We start from the raw sequence: 20,465 nt of genomic DNA on the forward strand, positions 1-20,465 counted from the left end.
TAAATTTTTTTTATCCATCCATCTATCAATTTTCTCCCGCTTGTTTCTAAATATTAAATCAAAGTAAATAGGAGTCTGCTTAAAGCGCAGAAAACGGTAGGTCCTCTATTTCGCTCATTTGCTAGGTCCTCTATTTCGCTCATAAAATCCGATAACCATTCAAAAAGCGCCAACAATACTCCATTTACATTTCGTGACTTGAATGTTTACCAAGTATTGGTGATATTGTTATTATAAGCGCTAACGCAGACCAACTATTTATAACAGAGCTGTGATCACAAGTTGGGACACGTTGACAGCTATTTAGGACCTGGAACAGGTGAGAAAGACACGAAAAGCGCTTGAAAAATAACCACAATCATTATGAAAGACATGATGATGGATAACAATAGGCAAAATAAAATACAAAAAGTGCAGTTCCCCTTTAAGGGTTTGAACATGTCAATGATGGCTTATAAATATCAACCTTAGCATAAGTGTCATTTTGGTTGATTGACATCTGTGGTCTTTACAGGTAAGAAATAAGAGGAGCAACATGTGTACACCAATATCCCCCAGTATACACCAGTATACACCAGTATACACCAGTAAAGTGCTTTAAAAGTGGCTTTGTGACTGCTGCTTGAATTCAGCATGGAAGATTCTTGGACTGTGAGGTAAAAAACTGTTGACTACAGATTTCATTTTCACAAAGATTGTTTTTAAAGGAACTGCGTAATTCAATAAAAAAAATGCTGTATAAAATGTTCTCAAATTCTTGTTTTTGCGCACATTTCCATGAGTGTAGCTTTAATTTGCTGAAAAATAAATTGTTTCTATGTAAATGACACTGAAATGTGCTCTATTTACTCATAGAAGGACTACATAATAGAAACACTACATCGATTATACTCAGCCAATAATGCTTATTCTTATTGTGATTGTTAAATATGACCATTTACAGTTATGTGCTGCCGCATGTTGGTTTTGAACTGGCGATTCAGAGCGCACTGCTGTGTTTAGATGGAGACAGGTGTGGGCAATATTGGACACAGACGCACTTGTCCCCACACTAAAAGTATACAGCGAAGGAGAAAAACTATTTGATGTTGCTTTTATTCTCTCAACACAGCCTCCATCAGCTGCTGTGACTGAGAGTTAATGACGTGAGGAAACATGCAGCAGGTGATGTGTCGAACGGTTTCACAACTTGTTTATAAAGTCTTTAGTTTGTTGACTTGAATGTTCACTTGTCCTTTATTTAACTGCAAACTGTATCAGTATCAATACTGGCTAAAATGTTTCGTCATCTCATCGAACTGAACGCAGGCCGTGAAGATTGTGTATTCGATGTGGAAGGTATCACTCCCCTTTATTTTTGTTGGCCAAACTGTTGTACTGAACCACAAGGAGGCGTTGGAGAAGAACAAAGCTTGTTTATTAGACTTCATCTTCATTAGCCAAACTGCTTTGTGTTTTATTTTGATATCAAAAAGTAAACCCCATGTTTTTTTTTTTTTAAACTTGTTTTTTTCATGCCACAAAGGTTTTACTTCAATAATCATTCATGTGACACAGCATTTTGTTAACGTTTTATTGTGTATAGTTAATTCCTATATGACATATTTCTGCTCAAACTCTTAATGGCTCCATCCCGATACAGCATCTACAAAACCCAAAACCAGTGAAGTTGACACGTGTAAATGGTAAATAAAAACAGAATACAATGATTTGCAAATCCTTTTCAACTTATATTCAATTGAATAGACTGCAAAGACAAGATATTTAATGTTCAAACTGAGAAACCTAATTTTTTTTTGCAAATAATAATTAACTTAGAATTTAATGGTAGCAACACATTGCAAAAAAGTTGGCACAGGGGAATTTTTACCACTGTGTTACATGGCCTTTCCTTTTAACAACAGTCCGGGGTCTCTGTTGTGGTATTTGATGCTTCATAATGGGCCACACATTTTCAGTGGGAGACAGGTCTGGACTACAGGCAGGCCAGTCTAGTACCCGCACTCTGTTGTAACACGTGCAGAATGTGGCTTGGCGTTGTCTTGCTGAAATAAGCAGGGGCGTCCATGAAAAAGACGTTGCTTGAATGGCAACATATGTTGCCCAAAACCTGTATGTACCTTTCAGCATTAATGGTTCCTTCACAGATGTGTAAGTTACCCATGCCTTGGGCACTAATACACCCCCATACCATCACAGATGCTGGCTTTTGAACTTTGCGCCTACCGGATGGTTCTTTTCCTCTTTGGTCCAGAGGACACAAAGTCCACAGTTTCCAAAAACTATTTGAAATGTGGACTCGTCAGACCACAGAACACTTTTCCACTTCGCATCAGTCCATCTTGGATGAGCTCAGGCCCAGCGAAGCGGCGTTTCTGGGTGTTGTTGATAAATGGCTTTCGCTTTGCATAGTAGAGTTTTAACCTGCACTTACAGATGTAGTGACCAACTGTAGTTACTGACAGTGGTTTTCTGAAGTGTTCCTGAGCCCATGTGGGATATCCTTTACACACTGATGTCGCTTTTTGATGCAGTACTGCCCGAGGGATCGAAGGTCACGGGCATTGCCGCTTATTTGCAGTGATTTTATACGGAAGGAGTAAAACCTTACAGTCGCATCTTAAGTGCACAGGAAGACAGTGCAGGTGAGCCAGTATAGGTTTGAGTTTGAGTTTATTTCGAACATGCAAGCATACAACATGATACATCACAATCTCCAGTTTCTCTTTTCAACATGTTCGAAAAGGAGTAGGAAGAATATAAAGGTATATACAGTATAGGCGTAATATGATCAAACTTTCTTGTTCTTGTCAAAAGTCTAGCAACCGCATTTTGTACCAACTGTAATCTTTTAATGCTAGACATAGTGACTGAGCATTTTATGGAAGCTGCTTTTATACCCAATCTTGGCACCCATCTATTCCCAATTAGCCTGTTCACCTGTGGGATGTTCCAAATCATCAACTTTCTGTCTTTTTTGAAACATGTTGTAGGCATCAAATTACAAATGAGCTAATATTTGCAAAAAAAATAGTTTTACCAGTTCGAACGTTAAGTATCTTGTCTTTGCAGTCTATTCAATTGAATATAAGTTGAAAAGGATTTGTAAATCATTGTATTCTGTTTTTATTTACCATTTACACAACGTGCCAACTTCACTGGTTTTGAAGTATTTACATAGAACAGCAGTAGCCACATGGGGGAAGTAGCTATCTGTACCTCATTTGAGTACCAAAACATTAGTGCAGCGACACACCGAGTCTGAGGCTTTTTCTCAATGTTATTGTCGATGTTAACACACAAAACAACAGTCATCAGACCCACCTCTGCACACACATTTCACCACAGGGTTCGTCACAACAACACAAAACTTCCTCATTATGCACCGACGATTGTTAAGGCGAACAAGTTGCATTCACAAACCTGAAAATTGTGAACTTCAGCAGGGCAACATAAGTGTGAGTGAGGCTCTTGTAAGATGACTGTGAAGTTGTGCAGCTTTAAGTGAAGTAGGGATAGGCAATATCTAAAATATATATTGCAATATACTATATTGCAGCTTCTTGCAATAATGATATACTGTATATGACATAGGGGTGTAACGGTTACCGTTAATTCCGGACTATAAGCCGCTACTTTTTTCGTACGCTTTGAACCTTGTTGCTTATAAAGTGGTCCGGCCAATTTATGGATTTTTCTTCGTTAACAGCCATAATGCTTGGTGTTCAACAAAAAGTTTTCATTAAACACAAGCAGAGACGTTGAAAAGGTGTTATCTTTTGAACGAGTTTGCTCACTGCAGGTGTTGCACAGTGATGGTCTACTATATTTTCTTGTGTTTAGTGCTTTGAACCAGAAGTGTCATACGGTCTTGTAGTCCTTCATAGCGTTTTTACTCGTATGGATTCTTTATTCATCACTCCAAGCAGCGTTTGTAAGTTTTACAATATAACTAAAACTATCCATACTTACTAAAGCGTCCCATGTGTGATGTCTGTAGGAATGTTCTCATGATTATTTGTTCGTGCTATCGCATGTAATGAAGCTGGCATTGTTATCATTACTTAATATGCTTTACACGCTTAAAATGCATGTGTTAGTATGGCAATATGTTTGTATTGTTTCAGTTAAACAAATTCCAAAATTGCAAAACATAACAAAGTTTACCAGTTCGAACGTTAAATATCTTGTCTTTGCAGTCTATTCAATTGAATATAAGTTGAAAAGAATTAGCAAATCATTGTATTCTGTTTTTATTTACCATTCACACAACGTGCCAACTTCACTGGTTTTGGATTTTGTACATGTACATATGAATGTACATAACTTAAAAAAAATAATAATAATAAAAAATAAATCTCCCTCTATCAAAATGTAACAATAGAGATAAAGGCATAATGTAATGACAAAAAGCTGGCAAGTTAATATTATTAAAGAATTTAAAAAAAATGTATTTGTCATTACATATATGGATAATGTTCATCTGCAGCCTTTTTATTAGACATTACAAAGGACATGATGGTATTACGTCCACACCCCAACACTGCTTTACTTAACAATCAGTTATAATGATCTCAATATTGATAAGAATAATCTTAATTATTACTTTGGCCATAATTGACAGCCCTAGATCTCATACATGAACACTATTGTTATCTATATGGACAAAAAGTGCAGCTACGTCTTATGGCCATCAGGTGCCATCTTTCAACATTCTTATATACAGGTAAAAGCCAGTAAATTAGAATATTTTGAAAAACTTGATTTATTTCAGTAATTGCATTCAAAAGGTGTAACTTGTACATTATATTTATTCATTGCACACAGACTGATGCATTCAAATGTTTATTTCATTTAATTTTGATGATTTGAAGTGGCAACAAATGAAAATCCAAAATTCAGTGTGTCACAAAATTAGAATATTACTTAAGGCTAAGACCCTGGATCTCAGGAAACAGAGTGGACCGACACCAGCAGATGACATGGCACCCCAAACCATCACCCAACCATGCAAATTTTGCATTTCCTTTGGAAATCGAGGTCCCAGAGTCTGGAGGAAGACAGGAGAGGCACAGGATCCACGTTGCCTGAAGTCTAGTGTAAAGTTTCCACCATCAGTGATGGTTTGGGGTGCCATGTCATCTGCTGGTGTCGGTCCACTCTGTTTCCTGAGATCCAGGGTCAACGCAGCCGTCTACCAGCAAGTTTTAGAGCACTTCATGCTTCCTGCTGCTGACCTGCTCTATGGAGATGGAGATTTCAAGTTCCAACTGGACTTGGCGCTTGCACACAGCGCAAAATCTACCCGTGCCTGGTTTACGGACCATGGTATTTCTGTTCTAAATTGGCCCGCCAACTCCCCTGACCTTAGCCCCATAGAACATCTGTGGGGTATTGTGAAAAGGAAGATGCAGAATGCCAGACCCAAAAACGCAGAAGAGTTGAAGGCCACTATCAGAGCAACCTGGGCTCTCATAACACCTGAGCAGTGCCAGAAACTCATCGACTCCATGCCACGCCGCATTAACGCAGTAATTGAGGCAAAAGGAGCTCCAACCAAGTATTGAGTATTGTACATGCTCATATTTTTCATTTTCATACTTTTCAGTTGGCCAACATTTCTAAAAATCCCTTTTTTGTATTAGCCTTTAGTAATATTCTAATTTTGTGACACACGGAATTTTGGATTTTCATTTGTTGCCACTTCAAATCATCAAAATTAAATGAAATAAACATTTGAATGCATCAGTCTGTGTGCAATGAATAAATATAATGTACAAGTTACACCTTTTGAATGCAATTACTGAAATAAATCAAGTTTTTCAAAATATTCTAATTTACTGGCTTTTACCTGTATTGTTGTGCTTGTAGCGAGAAAGCAAGACAACTTGAAGTGTCGTTGACACACAAAAACGTGTGCGTCGTTTATTCAGCAAGAATGAACGCTTACATCACACACACTCAAATATGGCGGGCGAGGTGGCGACTTGTCCAGGGTGTACCCCGCCTTCCGCCCGAATGCAGCTGGGATAGATTCCAGCACCCCCCCCACAACCCCGAAAGGGACAAGTGGTAGAAAATTGGATGGATGGATGGGATTTGGTAGCATCTTTAGCGTAGCGTCTTTTACTCCCAAGTGTGCTGCTTATTTTGTAATGTGAAATGTGCCAACATGCAAAGATTGGCTGCTGATGAGCAATTAGGGGGGGCAGTCAGTCAGGGGACGGCGTGGTGGAAACTTGAGGGTGCCTGGTTCGATCCCCGCCTCTACCATCCAAGTCACTGCGGCTGTGTCCTTGAGCAAGACACTTCACCCTTGCTACCAGTGCCGCTCCCAGTGGTGTATAAATGTGTATGAATGTTTGGGAGCAAACTGGCAGCTGTGGTTACAAATGTAGCTTACCACCCCCTATGTGTGAATGTGGAGTGAATGAATGAGGAGTTCTCACTTCTCTGTGCACGCTTTGAATGTCTTGTGTATAGAAAAGCGCTATATAAATCTAATCCAATATTATTATTATTAATTGTTGTCAAAACAAATACTAAATGTTAGGCCTAAGCGCAGAAGAGATAATTATTCAGATTAAAGTGGTCATATTATAAATCTTTTTTTACATTTAAAACACTTCATTGTGGTCCACATAAAATGTAATGGTCACAATTTTACATAGATTATGTTTTACAGATCATTTTCAAGCTGCTTTCTGACCCGCGTCATTTTGTGAGCCGTTTTATTTACGTGCTTCCACTTTAACTGCGTCTTCTCCCCGCCGTCCACGTTGTAGTTCTTAGCACTTCCACATGGAGTCTACTGAGAGAAATAAGAACTATATTCTACTTTTTATTTGAAATGGCAACAATGGAAGTTTTTAGCATGCGTTTGCCCCACAACAAGAGGATAGTGACAAATATGACTTACTGACTACTTCAGGTACACCTCCACCTAATATGGAGATATCTGCTGATGTCCCTCAGGCAAAATACAACAAAATTGTCTCAAATTCCAAACAGCTCCTTTGGAGCAAGTTTGGAAAAAGGCAAGATTGTTTTATAAATGTATCTGCCATGCCATGGTTTGATTTCACATTAAGATTTTCATACTTGTGCAGATCCCAAATACACAAAACGGGTACCAAAAGGTAAGAAAGGTTGGTTTTACATAATAGTTTCCCTTTAAGACTTAATTAAACTAAAGTGTGCAACTTTGTGCATTAATTATTGATGAACTAATGAGATCTGTACTTGTTAGAGCACAAGTGGAAAAAGTGCCAAATAAGCTAGAAAAAAATTATAATTAGTGCTAAACATGTCTAATTTCACTCACCAGTCTTTTTTTTTTTTTACTTCTCCACTGCAATTAATTATTAATAGATGATCCCTACCATTTCATTCTGGACTCAGTCATCTCTTGTTTTAAAATAGACTCACTCTCGTTGGGCCCAACCCTAAATAACTTCCATTCTGGTCTGACTGACCCCCAGCAGCACACCCTCGCCAAGCAGAACATTTTGATATTTGAAGAGCAGCTGCTACTGTCTGGCTCCTTTTTGCTTTTGCTTTTTACAAAACTGCTCATTCACTCTTGTGGAAATCTTTGCATTCCAGGACATACAGAACTAAGAAGTTGGTTCCATCACGAAAAGGGACATTTTTCATCTCTTGTACAGGAGGGCTATACAAGGCAGAGACACGTGGAGCGTGATGACGATAGTGCGCCATCCCAGGTAAACCTTTGACAACATGAAGACATCAATGACAGTACAGGTACAGTTTTAAGGAGCACTGTGCTCATTTAAAGGCATGAAACGCTCAAGTGGACAAGTCTGAGTCAACATAAAGGAATTCTTCATTGGAGGAACCTTTGAAGAACTTTGATAGGAAACTAGTCTGGATAGAATCATCAAAGGAACCTTTACAGAACTTTGACAAGAAACTAGTCTGGATAGAATCATCAGAGGAACCTTTAAAGAACTTTGACAAGAAATTAGTCTGGATAGAGTCATTGGAGGAACCTTTAAAGAACTTTGACAATAAACTAGTCTGGATAGAGTCATCAGAGGAACCTTTACAGAACTTTGACAATAAACTAGTCTGGATAGAGTCATTGGAGGAACTTTTAAATAACTTTTATAAGAAATTGATCAGATAGGATCATCATAGAAGTCTTTAAATAACTTTGATAAGAAATTAGTCTGGATAGAATCATCAGAGGAACCTTAAAGAACTTTGATAAGAAACTAGTCTGGATAGTCATCGGAGGAACCTTTTAAAGAACTTTGATAAGAAACTAGTCTGGATAGAGTCATTGGAGGAACCTTTAAAGAACTTTGACAAGAAACTAGTCTGGATAGAGTCAGCAGAGGAACCTTTACAGAACTTTTATAAGAAACTGATCAAATAGGATCATCATAGAAACCTTTAAATAACTTTGATAAGAAACTAGTCTGGATAGAATCATAAAACGATCCTTAAAGAACTTTGACAAGGAACTAGTCTGGACAGAATCATCAGAGGAACCTTAAAGAACTTTGATAAGAAACTGGTCTGGATAGTCATCGGAGGAACCTTTTAAAGAACTTTTATAAGAAACTAGTCCGGATAGAGTCATCAGAGAAACCTTATAGAACTTTGATAAGAAACTAGTCTAGATAGAATCATCGGAGGAACCTTCAGAGAACTTTGACAAGAAAAGAGTCCGGATAGAGTCATCGGAGGAACCTTTAAAGAACTTTGACAAGAAACTAGTCTGGATAGAGTCATTGGAGGAAGCTTTGAATACCTTTTATAAGAAATTGATCAGATAGGATCATCATAGAAATATTTAAATAACTTTAATAAGAAACTAGTCTGGATAGAATCATCAGAGGAACCTTAAAGAACTTTGATAAGAAACTAGTCTAGATAGAATCATCAAAGGAACCTTTAAAGAACTTTTCTAAGAAACTGACCAGATGGGATCATCATAGAAACCTTTAAATCATTTTGATAAACTAGTCTGGATAGAATCATCGAAAGAAACCTTTGAATAACTTTGATAGAAAACAAGGCTTTAAGATCTCACTCTCGCAACAATGGATTCTCAAGGTGGTCCGTACCTAAACAGGAGGGCACTCCTGTCACCTCTTGGCGCTGCTCGCCTTTGTCAGCTGGCAACGGGCTGTGCTGTGATCGCCATGGTAACGCACAGTGCCGGATACAGCGGTTCACATGGTGTGTTCTGCATGGCCGTGTGGTGCTTCTGCTTTGCCATGACCGTCCTGGTCTTCTTCTTGGACGCCACTCGTCTCTACAGCTGCCTGCCGATATCCTGGGACAACCTGACCGTCACCTGTGCCGCCATTGCAGCGCTCATGTAAGTCTCCTCTTTATCTGTCGTCTGATGATTTTTTTGACTTCTTGTACTAGAAAAACACATAATATATTTATATTTATTAGGGATGTAACAATATCAGTACGATATTGTCCAAAAAAAAACATGGTCAAAATGCCATAGTAATAATAATAATAATAATAATACATTTTATTTATAAGGTTCTGTCATATAAATATGCATTTTCTGTCATTTACGGGTTTTGTAGGGACTCCTGATGAGGTTTTAAGACATCTCCTACAACTACAGGACCAATATTGTGCTGTTGAAGCAAGACCGTTTTTAAATTTTTTGTGTAAGGGTGCCTGCCCCCTTACAACATTTTAGCGAAAAAAAGTTTTCAAAAAATATAAATTTTCTGCCATTTTCGGGTGTTGTCGAGACTCCTGATGAGGTTTTGAGACATCTCCAACTACAGAAAAAAAAGTTTTTCGAAAAATATACATTTTCTGACTTTTTCGGGTTTTGTAGGGACCCCTGATGAGGTTTTGAGACATATCCTACAGGACCAGTATTGTGCTGCTGAAGCAAGACCGTTTTTTTTATTTTTGTGTAAGGGTCCCCCCTTACGACATTTTGGCGAAAAAAAGTTTTTCGAAAAATATAAATTTTCTGACATTTTCGGGTTTTGTAGGGACTCTTGATGAGGTTTTGAGACATCTCCTACAACTACAGGACCAGTATTGTGCTGTTGAAGCAAGACCGTTTTTTAAATTTTTGTGTAAGGGTGCCCGCTTACGACATTTTAGCGAAAAAAAGTTTTCGAAAAATATACACTTTCTGCCATTTTCGAGTGTTGTCGAGACTCCTGATGAGGTTTTGAGACATCTCCTACAACTACAGGACCAGTATTGTGCTGTTGAAGCAAGACCGTTTTTTAAATTTTTGTGTAAGGGTGCCCCCTTACGACATTTTAGCGAAAAAAAGTTTTTCGAAAAATATACATTTTGTGACATTTTACGGATTTTGTAGGGACTCCTGATGAGGTTTTAGGACATCTCCTACAACTACAAGCACCTTTCTGGGCACTCAAGGACACCGTACAAAATCAAAACAATAAAATCAAAGTGGTTTAAAAACAACAACAAAGATAGAGAAGAAAAGATGATTACAATGAACAAGCAGTCAGGAATAGGTGTGTTTTGAGTCTTGATTTGAAGAGGTATATTGAATCTAAGTTACGAAGGTCTGGTGGTAAAGAGTTCCAAAGATGTGGGGCAGAGCGGCTGAAAGCTTGGGCACCCATGGTGGACCGTTTAAATAAGGGGACAGTGAGATGAATGGATTAAGAAGATCTTAGGGAACGTGAGGGCGTGGCAACATGGATCAGGTCAGAGAGGTATGATGGAGAGAGGTTATGGATGGCTTTGAAAGTGAGGAGAATTATTTCAAAGTGGATACGATGTTTGATGGGTAGCCAGTGGAGTTGCTGCAGAACAGGGGTGATGTGCTGGATTGAAGTGGTTCTGAGGATTATCCGGGCTGCAGAGTTCTGGAGAAGCTGAAGTTTGTGAAGTGACTTGTGAGGGAGACCAAACAGGAGAGAGTTGCAGTAGTCCAGGCGAGAGGTGACCAGGCTATGGACTAGTATGGCAGCAGTATGTGGGGTAAGGGATGAGCAAAGACGATTAATGTTCCGAAGATGAAAGTAAACAGACCCGGTAATGTTGTTTATGTGTGCTTGAAAGGAGAGTGTGCTGTTGAGGATGACACCCAGACTCTTGACTTGGGAGGAGGGTGAGACAGAGGAATGGACAAGCTGTTGGTTTTGGCGAGAATGGTTTTTGTACCGACAAGTAAGATTTCGGTTTTATTACTATTGAGTTGAAGGAAAGTGGATGAAAACCACTGCTTGAGTTCATAGTGTGTCAAATAAAATGACAGGAATGTTAAGGATAAACACAAACAGTACATGTATATTTCCATGTCTTCCTGAAGATACTACTCTTGTGTTCCTGACGTTGACAGTTTTTCTTTCAGGTACGTGACAGCCTCTGTGGTCTATCCGCTCTTCTTCATCCAATCAGAGTGTCCCTACGCCGGCTGCGACATCCGAAACTACCGCATAGCCGTCACCGTCTGCTCCATCCTGGGAACACTGGCCTACGGGGCTGAGGTGGCCTTGTGCCGAGCTAGGCCGGGCCAGGCCGTGGTGGGCTACATGGCCACGGTGTCCGGGCTCCTCAAGGTGGTCCAAGGCTTTGTGGCCTGCGTCATCTTTGGTGCTTTGGCCAACGGGGGCCAGTATTCCCGCTACGCCGCCACCATCTACTGCGTGGTGGTCTACGCCTTCTGCTTCTCTCTGACTACGATGGTGGTCGTCACAACGGTTTGTGGACGCACCAAGTCTGTGCGCTGCATGTCCTTTGATCGCTTCGTGGTGGTGTGCACCTTGCTGGAGGTTCTTTTATACATGAGTGCTTCAGTGGTGTGGCCTGTTTACTGTTTCGACAACAAATATGGCTCCCCTTGGCGCCCATCGTCATGTCCTCATGGGAAATGTCCGTGGGACAGTAAAGTTGTGGTGGCCGTTTTCTCCTTAGCCAACTTCCTACTCTACATGGCAGACCTCATCTACTCTCAGAGGACATGCTTCATCTCATCACGTTTGTCCACCAACTCACGGGCATAGTGTTCATGATTATTAGATATGATCATTCCATATGATTGTTGATATGATTGTTCACCGTGATTATTAGATACTGTCTGCTTCACTACTTGGATTCATGTGACAGACATATTTACGAATTTCATCTCCAAGTGGACTTTCTTGAAAACACTGAAATGTGTCAGTGGACGAATGTCATGTACTTAGACCACTGGAAAGTTCAAAATGTTCTACCTCAGACAAAGAAAAGCAACATGAAAACACAAAGTTTGAGTTTTTAATTATTCATGTACAATAACTTGACCAAGATGCACTAATAATTATAACTAGAAAATTCCCGCGGAAATTTTGATGGGCCTGCTATCTGTGCCCTGGACCTCTGGTTGCTGGAAGCCGCCGTACTTAAAAGATGGTGCCGAGTGTCTGAATCTGTGAGTTTTAGGAGTAACTGTACAAAATGAGCCACTGAGCTAACCTAAAACTAGGGGTGTAACGGTACACAAACATTTCGGTTCGGTACGTACCTCGGTTTAGAGGTCACGGTTCGGTTCATTTTCGGTACAGTAAGAAAACAACAAAATATAAATTTTTGTTATTTATTTACCAAATTTGCAAAATCTTCACCAAAAATATTTTTCTTAGTGGAATATTTGATGTGAAGTAATGGGAACCTTGGATATGTCAATAATTCATAATAACATTGATTTTGATTCAATATTATGTTTTGAGCAATGACAGTTTGAAAGAGAAAAAAAACAGCTTTGTTTTATTAGTGAACATTGCAACTTTTTCTAAATTACGTTTAACCTTTAAGCTTTTTTATTTCACTTTTGTTATGTTTTTGTTTTTTAGGGACAGAGGACCCTATTGTAATTGTAAGGTTTTATTATTATTATTCCGCCGCCTCTTTGAGCTGTAATTTGACCCCCTTAACATGCTTCAAAACTCACCAAACTGGACACACACTCCAGGACTGGCAAAAATTGCGATCTAATAAAAAAAAAAACAACCCAAAACTCAAAATTGCGCTCAATCGCCCCCTAAGAAGAAAACACAGACAAAACTGCTCCTAGGAAGAAAACTCAGACAAAACTGCCTATAACTTCCAGTACGAATGTCGTAGAGACATGAAACAAAACCTCTATGTAGGTCTTACTTAGACCTACATTTCATTCATTGACAACCCCCAGCAAAAACCAACAGGAAGTTTGCAATTCCCCCTTCAAAACAAACTTTTTGTAAAAACATTATCTCCTCAGAGTGCGTTTGTCGTGTCGGTTTCAAACTAGCACAGGATAGAGATTGAACCCTTCTGATTAAAAGTTGACCAAAGACTTTTAATTACTGCTCCGGTTTGGATTTTATGTGCCGTCAAAGTCGGTCCCGTCCATCGCTGCTTGCAGCTTTAATTTTCATAGTATTTTTAGAATGTGCCGTGGGCCTTTAGAACATTAGCTGTGGGCCGCAAATGGCCTCCGGGGCACACTTTTGACACCCCTGCTATAGATAATAAAAAATTAAATGTGATAAATCTATGGATAAAAAGCAGAGCCTGGCGACGCATGCGCGTTTGTCATAACTCTCTCGCTCTCTCTGTCTCTGTCTCTGCCCCTCCCACACCAATGCTGCTGCGCGCACAATTTGTTTTGTTTTTAACCCCTTCTTAACCCTGAACCATACTTGCCAACCCTCCCGGATTTTCCGGGAGACTCTCGAAATTCAGCGCCTCTCCCGAAAACCTCCCGGGACAAATTTTCTCCCGGAAATCTCCCGAAATTCAGGCACACAATATAAACAGCGTACCTGCCCAATCACGTTATAACTGTAGAATGATCGAGAGCGAGTTCTTGGTTTCTTATGTGGGTTCATTGTTAGGCAGTTTCATTAACGTCCTCCCAGCGCAGTAAGAACACATAACAACAGCAATTCGTCTACCGTAAAGCAGTTCGTCTGCCGTAAACAGCAATGTTGTGACACTCTTAAACAGGACAATACTGCCATCTAGTGCATTTGATGAAAGCACTTTTTGCGTGCCACACAGCAATGCATCATCAGTGAGGGGGTTCAGCATGGTTAGAAAAATAGTGACAAATAGAACAAGGATGGACAATTCAACCCTTAACTCAACAATGAGTAGATGAGTGTTATGTGTGTGTATACGTGTAAATAAATGAACACTGAAATTCAAGTATTTCTTTTATTTATATATATATATATATATATATATATATATATATATATATATATATATATATATATATATATATATATATATATATATATATACCTGTAATATGAATGTGTATATGTATATATATATCTGCGATGAGGTGGCGACTTGTCCAGGGTGTACACCGCCTTCCGCCCGATTGTAGCTGAGATAGGCTCCAGCGACCCCAAAAGGGAATAAGCGGTAGAAAATGGATGGATGGATATATATATATATGAAATACTTGACTTGGTGAATCCTAGCTGTAAATCAATCAATCAATCGATCAATCTTTATTTATATAGCCCTAAATCACAAGTGTCTCAAAGGGCTGCACAAGCCACAACGACATCCTCGGTACAAAGCCCACATACGGGCAAGGAAAAACTCACCCCAGTGGGACGTCGATGTGAATGACTATGAGAAACCTTGGAGAGGACCGCATATGTGGGTAACCCCCCCCCCTCTAGGGGAGACCGAAAGCAATGGATGTCGAGTGGGTCTGACATAATATTGTGAGAGTCCAGTCCATAGTGGATCCAACATAATAGTAAGAGTCCAGTCCATAGTGGGGCCAGCAGGACACCATCCCGAGCGGAGACGGGTCAGCAGCGTAGAGATGTTCCCAGCCGATGCACAGGCGAGCGGTCCACCCCGGGTCCCGACTCTGGACAGCCAGCACTTCATCCATGGCCACCGGACCTGTGCCCCCCCTCCCTCAAGGAAAAGGGGAGCAGAGGAGAAAAGAAAAGAAACGGCAGATCAACTGGTCTAAAAAAGGGGGGCTATTTAAAGGCTAGAGTATACAAATGAGTTTTAAGATGGGACTTAAATGCTTCTACTGAGGTAGCATCTCTAATTGTTACCGGGAGGGCATTCCATAGTACTGGAGCCCGAATAGAAAACGCTCTATAGCCCGCAGACTTTTTTTGGGCTCTGGGAATCACTAATAAGCCGGAGTTCTTTGAACGCAGATTTCTTGCCGGGACATATGGTACAATGCAATCGACAAGATAGGACGGAGCTAGACCGTGTAGTATTTTATACGTAAGTAGTAAAACCTTAAAGTCACTTCTTAAGTGCACAGGAAGCCAGTGCAGGTGAGCCAGTATAGGCGTAATATGATCAAACTTTCTTGTTCTTGTCAAAAGTCTAGCAGCCGCATTTTGTACCAACTGTAATTTTTTAATGCTAGACATAGGGAGACCCGAAAATAATACGTTACAGTAGTCGAGACGAGACGTAACGAACGCATGAATAATGATCTCAGCGTCGCTAGTGGATAAAATAGAACGAATTTTAGCGATATTACGGAGATGAAAGAAGGCCGTTTTAGTAACACTCTTAATGTGTGACTCAAAGGAGAGAGTTGGGTCGAAGATAATACCCAGATTCTTTACTGATTCGCCTTGTGCAATTGTTTGGTTGTCAAATGTTAAGGTGGTATTATTAAATAAATGTCGGTGTTTAGCAGGACCGATAATCAGCATTTCCGTTTTCTTGGCGTTGAGTTGCAAGAAGTTAGCGGACATCCATTGTTTAATTTCATTAAGACACGCCTCCAGCTGACTACAATCCGGCGTGTTGGTCAGCTTTAGGGGCATGTAGAGTTGGGTGTCATCAGCACTGTCATCTGTGGAGTACTTAATAATGTGGAATACTACATATTGTGGTATCCTAAATACTGTGCTATCGGTATGCGGGATATGCGGCGCTCTAGACAGGGCACCAAAGCAAAGGACGGAATTATTTTGTGTTGGTATTTGTTGTATGTAACAGCTGTTTGTGCGTGTGTGACATAAGCATGTCAGTGATTAGGTTACCTCTGCCACCTCGTTTCGCCCCACCTCTCTCTGTCTCTCTCTCTCTCTCTCTTTCTCACTCTGACTCTGTCACACACACACACATCATGCTTCCGCTCCTCTCAACCCACCCAAACACTATTCAGGTGAGGGCCTGAAATATAACACCTGCTTGTAAATATTCAGGTTGGTATGGGGTGGGGTGGCCAATCTAAAAGTGCAAGCACACTTTTCTAGCAAATATATTCTCATATTTAATTATTTTCATCACTTTTAAGTTTACATGAAATGTTGATTCTTAATGTTAAATCTAAACCTAAATGTTACATCTAAATTCAAATGTTAAATCTAAACCTAAAGGTTGAATCTGAATATGAATTTAAATGTTGAATCTAAATTCAAATGTTAAATCTGAATTGAAGGTTTGAATCTAAACCTAAATGTTATATCTGAACATGCATGTTAAATCTAAACCTAAATGTTAAATCTGAATATAAAGGTTAAACATAAATTCAAATGTTAAATCTAAAGCTAAATGTTAAATATAAATGTAAAATCTGAATAAGTGTTAAATCTAAACCTAAATGTTAAATCTGAATATGAATGTTAAATCTAAATTCAAATGTTAAATCTGAATAAGTGTTGAATCCAAACCTAAATGTTAAATCTGAATATAAATGTTACATTTGAATTTAAGTGTTAAATCTAAACCTAAATGTTAAATCTGAATATACATGTTAAATCTAAATTCAAATGTTAAATCTGAATGAATGTTAAATCTAAATTCAAATGTTAAATCTTTGAATATAAATGTTGAATCTGAATTTAAGTGTTAAATCTAAACCTAAATGTTCAATCTGAATATACATGTTAAATCTAAATTCAAATGTTAAATCTGAATATAAATGTTGAGTCTGAATTCAAGTGTTAAATCTAAACCTAAATGTTAAATCTGAATATACATGTTAAATATAAACCCAAATGTTAAATCTGAATAAGGGTTGAATCTAAACCTAAATGTTAAGTCTGAATATAATTGTTAAATCTAAATTCAAATGTTAAATCTAAACCTCAATGTTAAATCTGAATATAAATGTTGAATCTGAATTTAAGAGCTAAATCTAAACCTAAATGTTGAATCTGAATATAAATGTTGAATCTGAAATACTTAAACGTTAAATCTGAATATAAATTTTAAATCAAAATTCAAATGTTAAATCTAAACCTAAATGTTAAATCTAAATTTAAATGTTAAATCTAAATCCAATTGTTAAATCTAAACCTTAATGTTAAATCTGAATATAAATGTTAAATCTAAACCGAAATGCCATCCATATTCTTCCACTTATCCGAGGTCGGGTCGCGGGTGCAGCAGCCTAAGTAGAGAAGCTCAGACTTCCCTCTCCCCAGTCATTTGTCCAACACCTCCCGGGGCATCCTGAGGCGTTCCCAGGCCAGCCGGGAGACATAGTCTTCAACGCCCCTTGGACAAACAGGTCCTAGGGGAGGGACAAATCCAATCCACTTTATTTATATCGCACATTTCAAAAAACAAAAGTTTCACAGAGTGCTGCACAGTAGTGAAAACATACATACAAAGACAGTCAATAATATAAAACATTTAACTATGAAAATAATTAATATAGCAAAAAAAAAATAGAATAGACTAAAATCACACAACTCTCCCGCTGGTTTAAAAGCCAAAGAGTAAAACTATGCAATTTAAAACTCATTAAAAATAGGGATATTGTTCCAAAGTTTTTGAGCCACAGCAGAAAATGCACGATCCCCTCTGGATTTAATATTTATATATATATATATATATATATATATATATATATATATATATATATAGTGGGGCAAAAAAGTATTTAGTCAGCCACCGATTGTGCAAGTTCTCCCACTTAAAATGATGACAGAGGTCTGTAATTTTCATCATAGGTACACTTCAACTGTGAGAGACAGAATGTGAAAAAAAAAAATCCAGGAATTCACATTGTAGGAATTTTAAATAATTTATTTGTAAATCATGGTGGAAAATAAGTATTTGGTAACTTCAAACAAGGAAGATCTCTGGCTCTCACAGACCTGTAACTTCTTCTTTAAGAAGCTCTTCTGTCCTCCACTCGTTACCTGTGTTAATGGCACCTGTTTGAACTCGTTATCTGTATAAAAGACACCTGTCCACAGCCTCAAACAGTCAGACTCCAAACTCCACTATGGCCAAGACCAAAGAGCTGTCGAAGGACACCAGGAAAATAATTGTAGACCTGCACCAGACTGTGAAGAGTGAATCTACAATAGGCAAGCAGCTTGGTGTGAAAAAATCAACTGTGGGAGCAATTATTAGAAAATGGAAGACATACAAGACCACTGATAATCTCCCTCGATCTGGGGCTCCACGCAAGATCTCATCCCGTGGGGTCAAAATGATCATGAGAACGGTGAGCAAAAATCCCAGAACCACACGGGGGGACCTGGTCAATGACCTGCAGAGAGCTGGGACCAAAGTAACAAAGGTTACCATCAGTAACACACTACGCCGACAGGGAATCGAATCCTGCAGTGCCAGACGTGTCCCCCTGCTTAAGCCAGTGCATGTCCAGGCCCCTCTGAAGTTTGCCAGAGAGCACATGGATGATACAGCAGAGGATTGGGAGAATGTCATGTGGTCAGATGAAACCAAAATAGAACTTTTTGGTATAAACTCAACTCGTCGTGTTTGGAGGAAGAAGAATACTGAGGTGCATCCCAAGAACACCATACCTACTGTGAAGCATGGGGGTGGAAACATCATGCTTTGGGGCTGTTTTTCTGCTAAGGGGACAGGCCAACTGATCCATGTTAAGGAAAGAATGAATGGGGCCATGTATCGTGAGATTTTGAGCCAAAACCTCCTTCCATCAGTGAGAGCTTTGAAGATGAAACGTGGCTGGGTCTTCCAGCATGACAATGATCCCAAACACACCGCCCGGGCAACGAAGGAGTGGCTCCGTAAGAAGCATTTGAAAGTCCTGGAGTGGCCTAGCCAGTCTCCAGACCTCAACCCCATAGAAAATCTGTGGAGGGAGTTGAAAGTCCGTGTTGTTCAGCGACAGCCCCAAAACATCACTGCTCCTCGAGAAGATCTGCACGGACGAATGGGCCAAAATACCAGCTACTGTGTGTGCAAACTGGTAAAGACCTATAGTAATCGTTTGACCTCTGTTATTGTCAACAAAGGTTATATTACAAAGTATTGAGTTGAATTTTTGTTATTGACCATCCATCCATCCATCCATCTTCTTCCGCTTATCCGAGGTCGGGTCGCGGGGGCAGCAGCCTAAGCAGGGAAGCCCAGACTTCCCTCTCCCCAGCCACTTCGTCCAGCTCCTCCCGGGGGATCCCGAGGCGTTCCCAGGCCAGCCGGGAGACATAGTCTTCCCAACGTGTCCTGGGTCTTCCTCGTGGCCTCCTACCGGTCGGACATGCCCTAAACACCTCCTTAGGGAGGCGTTCGGGTGGCATCCTGACTAGATGCCCGAACCACCTCATCTGGCTCCTCTCGATGTGGAGGAGCAGCGGCTTTACTTTGAGCTCCCCCCGGATGACAGAGCTTCTCACCCTATCTCTAAGGGAGAGCCCCGCCACCCGGCGGAGGAAACTCATTTCGGCCGCTTGTACCCGTGATCTTGTCCTTTCGGTCATAACCCAAAGCTCATGACCATAGGTGAGGATGGGAACGTAGATCGACCGGTAAATTGAGAGCTTTGCCTTCCGGCTCAGCTCCTTCTTCACCACAACGGATCGATACAGCGTCCGCATTACTGAAGACGCCGCACCGATCCGCCTGTCGATCTCACGATCCACTCTTCCCTCACTTGTGAACAAGACTCCGAGGTACTTGAACTCCTCCACTTGGGGCAAGATCTCCTCCCCAACCCGGAGATGGCACTCCACCCTTTTCCGGGCGAGAACCATGGACTCAGACTTTTTGTTATTGACCAAAATACTTATTTTCCACCATAATTTACAAATAAATTCTTTAAAAATCTTACAATGTGAATTCCTGGATTTTTTTTTTCACATTCTGTCTCTCACAGTTGAAGTGTACCTATGATGAAAATTACGGACCTCTGTCATCATTGTAAGTGGGAGAACTTGCACAATCGGTGGCTGACTAAATACTTTTTTGCCCCACTGTATATATATATATACATATATATATATATATATAATTAATAATAATAAAGCATCCTGAATTTTAAACAGGTTTTTAGGATGACAAGAAGAAACTGATCAGCTGACCTCAGACCTTGCGGGGGTGTACATTTTTAAAAGGTCTGACACAGTACAGGCCAAAAGTTTGGGCACACCTTCTCATTCAATGTGTTTTCTTTATTTTCATGACTATTTACATTGTAGATTGTCACTGAAGGCATCAAAACTATGAATGAACACGTGGAGTTATGTACTTAACAAAAAAAAGGTGAAATA

The 20,465-nt window shown here is 39.7% G+C and overlaps 2 protein-coding genes across 4 annotated transcripts in view; both read left to right on the top strand.

Moving 5' to 3' along the window:
• Positions 1-748, top strand: part of aspscr1 (ASPSCR1 tether for SLC2A4, UBX domain containing) — a 34,982-nt gene extending 34,234 nt beyond the window's left edge. For both annotated transcript variants that reach the window (XM_061988058.2, XM_061988059.2), the window contains one exon: positions 515-748. In XM_061988058.2, the coding sequence (XP_061844042.2) occupies positions 515-525 (11 nt within the window). In that variant the 3' untranslated portion in view covers positions 526-748. The remainder of the gene's footprint in view (positions 1-514) is intronic.
• On the top strand, positions 555-12,329 carry LOC133624479 (myeloid-associated differentiation marker-like protein 2). 2 transcript variants are annotated; one of them, XM_072916430.1, is made up of 4 exons: positions 555-656; positions 7,606-7,724; positions 9,085-9,352; positions 11,351-12,329. In XM_072916430.1, exons 3-4 carry the CDS (start codon positions 9,174-9,176, stop codon positions 12,000-12,002), a joined length of 831 nt encoding a protein of 276 aa, XP_072772531.1. In that variant the 5' UTR covers positions 555-656; positions 7,606-7,724; positions 9,085-9,173; the 3' UTR covers positions 12,003-12,329. The 2 variants fall into 2 exon arrangements, with proteins under 2 accessions (XP_072772531.1, XP_072772530.1); XM_072916429.1 differs by having other exon boundaries at positions 7,606-9,352.
• Positions 12,330-20,465: the final 8,136 nt, after the last annotated feature.

The sequence above is a fragment of the Nerophis lumbriciformis genome, linkage group LG27 (assembly GCF_033978685.3).
Source record: "Nerophis lumbriciformis linkage group LG27, RoL_Nlum_v2.1, whole genome shotgun sequence".
Classification (NCBI taxonomy): domain Eukaryota; kingdom Metazoa; phylum Chordata; class Actinopteri; order Syngnathiformes; family Syngnathidae; genus Nerophis; species Nerophis lumbriciformis.